The sequence below is a fragment of the Aptenodytes forsteri genome, unplaced genomic scaffold (assembly GCF_000699145.1).
Source record: "Aptenodytes forsteri isolate BGI_AS27 unplaced genomic scaffold, ASM69914v1 Scaffold241, whole genome shotgun sequence".
NCBI classification, from domain to species: Eukaryota; Metazoa; Chordata; class Aves; order Sphenisciformes; family Spheniscidae; genus Aptenodytes; species Aptenodytes forsteri.
In genome coordinates this window covers 6,314,880-6,321,905 of record NW_008795252.1, presented here as the reverse complement: position 1 = coordinate 6,321,905, position 7,026 = coordinate 6,314,880, and the positions used below count along the sequence as shown (strand labels likewise).

The 7,026-nt window shown below is 39.5% G+C and overlaps 1 protein-coding gene across 1 annotated transcript in view; it reads left to right on the top strand.

Moving 5' to 3' along the window:
* SLCO1A2 (solute carrier organic anion transporter family member 1A2) overlaps positions 1-7,026 on the top strand; it is a 37,072-nt gene that overhangs the window by 12,077 nt on the left and 17,969 nt on the right. Inside the window, 1 exon segment of the mRNA XM_009279002.2 lies at positions 3,515-3,569. Coding sequence (XP_009277277.2) covers positions 3,515-3,569 — 55 coding nt within the window.

Sequence of the window (7,026 nt, the reverse complement as noted above, 5' to 3'; positions counted from 1 at the left end):
TGGCTGTGCCCCCTCCCAGCTTCTTGTGCACCTCCAGCCTTCTCAGTCGGTAGAGCATGGGAAGCTGAAAAGTCCTTGACTAGTGTAAGCACTACTTAGCAACAACTAAACCATCAGCGTGTTATCAACGTTATTCTCATACTAAATCCAAAACACAGCACTGTACCAGCTACTAGGAAGAAAATTAACTCTATCCCTGCCGAAACCAGGACAAATAATTAAAGCCGTCATCCTGAAGAGGTACTTCAACTTTTAAAAAGATAATATGTTTATTTTCTTCTTCTTCTTCCCCTTTATTATTTTTTCTTTTTAAGAGGAAAGAGGGCACTTATTTATCTTCAGTTTTTAAAATGCACATTATTGATGATGAATTCTAGGGGAAATTTTAAAGCAAAGATCTCGAAAGTGGAGCTAGAAAATCATATGGTAGTAGGCACAAACTATAAATCACTTAAACTGCCACCTGGGTTATTTTTCTCTGATACGGAGAGAAGTATTTAAAGCAAATTGTTAAGTGCCTGCTATAAGGAGAGATTTATTTGACTGGAATTTTTTATTTCCTTTTTTTGTAATTCCTTTTCTGGGTCTGAATCTTCAACCTTACTCACCCTGAACAGAAATTATTATTGAACAAAATAATCCTACTGAGATTGTAGAATTACAGTCCTGTATGCAATATGCCTATGACTTTCTATCTCATCAAAGTTTCTTTAATGGTTATTTATTTAATAATTAATTAAAACCTCAGACAATTGCTTATATAATTAATTAAAAGCTCAGACAATTGCTTTTCTTTCACTGGTTTGCTTATTTCCTGCAGATACTGAAAATACTTACATACATCTCAGAAGCTCGCTTTTAAATAATTATGATGGATAAGGAGATTTGAAAATAGTGATCTTTGTAGTCAAAATCATGGTGTCTCCTCCCCCCAAATAGACATGGATTAAAATATAAAATATATGTAGAATATACTCTACAAATAGTTATGAGATGAAATATTAAAAAAAATGGATGGGGAGAGAAAGAAGAAGGGACTGGTAAACCCTTGTAATAGCTAAACACAGGATAAAAAACAACTAAACTGAGATCTACAGTTCTAGTTTCTAATAAATTAAAATAAATATCATATATCAAATTCCCTGTGCATTCTAGCCAAGTCTCTTGGTTAGGTGCTTGCAGTCAGATTTCCAGAACCATTACAATTAGAATACTGAAGTTAAGATATTTTTAATGCAAAAGCAAGGCTAATGCTCTAATGACACTGAGACGTCTCTCTTACACAGAACAAGACTTAGTCATACACAGAGGGCTGTTGCACATGGTATGGGTACAGGAGAGAAGTCACTTTACACCTGAATGAATACTACATTGCTGTTGACATACACTGTTGAACAACTGCCATTTTAGTAGGCAGTATCCTATTCCCTCAACACCTTTAGCTGTTTTTTTAAGGGGAGCAAGGATGGCCACATGGACTTAAAGCAGCTTTATACTCAGCCATTTCCTACCTCTGTTCACTATTGCTTTTTCATTGTACTCTCTGCTGTGAACACAAAGCAGTATGTGGCAGAACTTGGACCACTGTCTTTATATTTTCTTCTTATTTTGCCAGAAGATTTTTTAATTTTCCAAAAGTGGCAATGGATAAGTGGAGAAAATATAAAATGCAAGAAAACTCTCAAAATATCTTAGTGGGAAATAAGACTTTACCTCTGATTTTAGTTAAACAAAAGCAAAGGTGGAAAAAGAATTTCTATTTCTACTTAAACTGTATGAGCAAAATCCCAGTACAGACAGCCATCAGGTGTGATTTGGAGACCATCATGAAGATGGTCAGATGAACAGAAAGCAGCGCTATAACTCTTACGAAAAGTATATTTTCTGAGGGACAATGAAGCTTTTCACATATTGGAAGCATGTTAATAGATTTTTTACTTGAGAAATTTTCTAGTGTGTGAGAACTGAGAAGATATGCTCTCAGAAATTTACAATTGTGAAGTTTTATTATAAGAAATAACAGGGAAAAATGCCTTACCTCATGGTCTGGTGCAGCACTGAGCAGGCCAGGATCCTCAGCCACCAGTGGTCTGTAAGGCATCAGCAGGGGGTCTACAAAATGTTTTTGTAGTACAGTACAGCAGCAGAGTTGTAAATTTGTGAGACAAAAACATACTGTGTAACAAAAATGCCAAGTACCTTGCCAGTCTGTTAGTTTGCACTCCCAGTAGCCTAATCCCACAGGGTATGCGATAGTCCAGGGAGATTTTTCAGGAAGGCTGGGTGCTTCCTGAGAAAGATGAGAAACACTGCCCTGGAGGCTGTGCTCAAAGCCAGGCTTTCATTAATCCCAATCCTACCCTCACCACACTTTTTAGACCTTGCATGTAGGCTTTTCATGTACGTTAGTAGTTATTCCTGTGAGGGAGACAAACACAAGTGTCATCAAGAGGCTTAAGGTCACAGATGAAACCTGCTTCAGCACCAGCACTTGAAGGTGTATCTACTGATTCTTAGATCAGATGTCTACCCGATTTGATCAAAGTCACATAATCTCTTCTTGTCACAGTAGCTAGAACTATTTACGCTTCGTCAAATTACTCTCTGTTTTTGTAAAGTCAGTAATCAGTAACTAACAGCACCTACAGTTGCCTGTAGGACAACCACAGCAGCTATGTGACTATAGGCAGCTTTAACTTTCACTTTTGCATGGTAAACCATCATCATTCAACAGAAGTCCCAAAGGAAAGGGTGCTCCTAGTGAATGTTGCAGTGCCTAATTATTAGGATCTTTGCCCCCTTCTAGAATTAACAGCACCCCAGTTATATAGTAGGTAGTTAAACTTGAATACTTCGAAAATAGATCCAGAAAGGCTGTTACACTGAGAAGAAACACTGAAGACCAGCAGCTGGGGATGCTGAGGAGAGTGATATTATGCCTCTGTGCTTCAGGGGCTGAGGTAATTTTCTCCACTTTTGGTTCAGACCCAGTTCTGCCCTACAGCTGAGCCTCTGAGTGATTTATACCAACTGGGAAGGGCTACACTTTCTTCCAAATCATTCCAAGACAGCAAGGCCAATAATTATGCCTGTACTGCTTTCCATTCACTAACTCAGAGCTTAAACACCCCCTCAAGATATGAGAAAAACAAATTCATTCCCCTCTTCAAGTCTGTCCTTGTGTCACCCTTTGCTAGGACACCGCCTAACCTGTAAATCTACACAGTTATGTACACTCTTGAAGTTCCTTTCTTGCTTGTGAGCACTCTCCAGACATCTTCAGTGGGCAGGATTGTCAGCACTTCATCCTCAGGGATCCAGCACTGCTGTAGCTCTTGACCTTTTTTGGTGGGGAAGAGAAAGAGATGGGCTTAATTTTTTTCTAACGAAGAACTCAGCCCGTGTCTTTCACATCTGAGTGAGTTCTCTAAAATGCACAGGTGAAACCATGCAGCAAAACCACAAATTCTGCAGTAAGTATACTTGGGTTAATTTTCAACAATTTAGAATAAAGGTCAAAGTTTAAGCATACAAAATCAGTAATTTCTTCTGAAAACCTTTTCAAAACGGTAAGTACCTAATTGTTTTGCCATGAGAAGATTTTCCTTTGTCTCAGTCTAACATTAGTGTAATTGCATTTGAGCAACAGTTTGAACTGTGCCTAGTAAAACAAGATTTCAAAATGCATTTTGCATTTCCGTTTGCATGGAAAAATAAATTAGTTAAAAATTCTGACAATATAATTGCCCTCTGCTTGGTTACCTCATGATTTTTAATCCTGTTTGTAAACAAAACAGGGATTTATCAGTTTATCCATGTGACTAAGCTGAGCCAAATGGAAGATGCATTTTACATTGAAAATAGGATGTCCCCCTGGGACTCAGGCAAGGCAACTGGCAGAATATTGCTTTCTAGACATTTAAATCCAGATATTTGTGTGCTTTTGTTCTCTTTTTTATTGGTTAGCTAAGGTGAAATGTGGTTTAGATCTATAAAATGTATTTATGGGTTTGTGTAGGACAAATGGGTCCAAACTCATGTCTCTCAATGCTAGCCTGCCTGCTGTTGTCAACCACACTGAATATGCCCGCTTTGATCCACACAGGATGCACCTGCTTTGTTTTTAAGCCAACCTTGTTCAGCCCAGGTTAACATCAGCTGTACTTCATGCATCTGCTTTGTAGCTGTAGCCTGTACTAAAACTGTTCACACTGTGCACTTTAGTTCTTTGTGCACTATGTAAAGCGGTTGTCTTCTAGAAACAAGTCTTCTGATTACTTGTCTGTCTTTCTGGTTGCCTGTGGAAATTTAGTCCAGTAGTGGAGATGGCTGGAAGAGGCAGTTGTGATGTTACTGCTAACTAACTTCTTAGTCTGCCGTAAATATATTCCAAACTCAGTGCAGAAGTGGAAGGAGTAAGATCCTGTAAGGAGGGATTTTATTGACCTCTTCCCTGAAATTTCAGTGGACATTGGGGGCTTAGGAGTAGGATTCAAGTGTAGGTGTTTACATGACAGCTGGTCATGTACATTCTGGTCAATCAGAACCCAAGGGCAAACTTTTGCATAAATATATAGTCTCACCTGGCCTGCGCAAATTCCTCCAGTGGTTTGTTACAAAACGTAGTCACAATGTGAATATCCTAGTAGTATAAGCTGCCTCTCCTCTTGCTGTTGGCTGAAGAGATACTGATTGATGTTCACTGAAGGAGGTAATTGCTTTACGGCTGTGCTGATCCTAGGAGGCCACCTGTGTTCAGGGCTGGCCTGGGCAACTTAGGTTAGGGCTTGAGACCGTGGTTCCACAAATATTTGAGGTGACATAACACATCATTGGTGCTCAGATGGGCAGGTTTCACTCTCCATCCTTTCCTACTCTGCTTTCACCCCCACTTTCTCCTCTCTTCTCGTGTTCTTGCCTCCACTTTCCTGCTCTTTTGCGTATGTGGGTCTGACACTTGAACCATTCTGCAGGACAAATCAGTTCACTACCTGGAGAGCAATTGTTTTGCTGCATTAAATTTCTGCCTGTTTAATGAGTTAAAAAGGTTTGCAGAAGAGCCTCAGAGCCCAAGAGTGGAAGAAAGATAAAGCAACAGGAATTCACAATGGAGAGATGGGAGACGGGAGTGGGAACACTATTGGTTCATCTTTAGACACAGAAATGGTAGTCTGAGTTCTAACCTGGATTTAATGTGTGGTGTAAATGCACCTGATCTGAATTACGCACCTACATCTCTCTGATAATCTAGGCTGTTAGTTTGTGTTGGCTTCAGTCCATTTGACTGAATGTGACCACAAAAATATTTCAAAGCTGGAGAAAGCAACCTCAGGAACATAGCTGGAAATAATAATTCTGTCTATTTTGTTGTTCAATTAATAATCTTAATAATCTTCCCAGTAAAAAATGGATTGAAATGCATTTTTTCTACCATAATTTATGCTTTGAGGGAAGGTAATAGTAAGTAAAGGCAAACATTGCCATTTTGTCATCTGTAATTGTATGAGGGGCAGCGTGATGTTTCTGATGCCCCAAAAGAAACTTGGGCAGAGGTTGCTGGCTGGTTTCTTTTAGCACCAGAAGAGAAAATCTGTAATCAGCCAGATTATGTTCCCTGTATATGTTAGTGAAATGCAGGGAACTGGTATAGTAAGGGACAGAATCCCATTGCCAACTCCTAGGAGCGGAAGAGGACAGACATAGGGGACTGCAATCTTTGTTCTGTTGCTCATCTTTTGGCATCGCAGGTGGGCTACAGTCTGAATAAAGCAGTATTAAGATAAGGCATAAATGATTCCCTGGGATATAAACTTTTATGCCAAATTGCAAAGAAAGTGCAAAGCTGTATGAGCACAGTTTAGTACTGGTGATTGAACACAGTTTGTTTAAGCATCTTTAAGCAAAGCAGAAATACAAACTATTTATATATCATAGTTAATTGTCCAAGTTGCTGACCACCTACACTTAATTGTAAAGTAGTTCCAGGAATGCTGTAATAATGCATTACAGAGACTGAAAATGAGGAGGTAGCTGTAGAAGGAGTTAATGCCCATGAATTTGCTAGGAATCAAGTTAGTTAAGAAACACATTTGAGGGGATTAACATTGCTGTAGAAATTAGTGTTTGAAGAGATTGACTGGGGGGGTGTTGGGTTGAAGAATGTGAAAGGCAGTTCGGTCCTATTGGTGGGCTTGTCAAGGACAACTTGCTTCCCAGCTGTGGCTCCCTGAAATGGAAAACATAGAGAAGAGCAGGTGCTACAAGGTCACACTTGGAAAGTGTATCCGAGACGAAAAAGAGGAAATTAACCTATATCCATCCCAACTGTAAGGTAGGGCTCTGACTTGCCCTGGTTTTCTTCAGCTTACCCCATCAGGCAGAGGGAACTGTATTGAATAATTGGATTTAATGAAGGCTTTGTGGCAATCCTTAGAGAGAAATCTTCTTTAAACTGGTGTTCTCCCTGTTTAACTCACCGTGCTAACCCTCAGATGTGTAGGGGCTTTTACAGGTAAGTATATTCCAACTCCCTGGAATATATTGCTCCTTCTTTGAAGACATTTTTGGGAAATATGTGAGATGTGTAAGAAAGCAGGTGGCTTAGTGCTACCAGAAGCTTTAACCATCAAGTCAAGATGGAGATGACTAAAAGTAGACAGACAAATAAAGAGGGATGTTTTTGTAAATCTTGGGAAGGGAAGCAGAACGGCGTCTTGTTTGTTTCCATTTAGAACTCACGTTGATCTGGTCATTTTGGTTTTATTTTTTCTCCTTCTAACTTTAATGCCAACATATTAGTCTCCAATGCAGTTTCTACTAAAATTAACAAATTTACATTGATGCCAGTGGAAGAGGGGAGGGCTCAATAGACCATGCAGAGCAGAGCTAAATGTCCTTTTCATGGCTAGGAAGGACAGGCATAGTAAATAAAGACCACGGGGACAGGTATACATCAGTCAAACGTATAGGTCTGCATAGTCCTGTCTCCCCCAGTGCTCAGTACCAAATGCTTGTGAAGAAGACTGA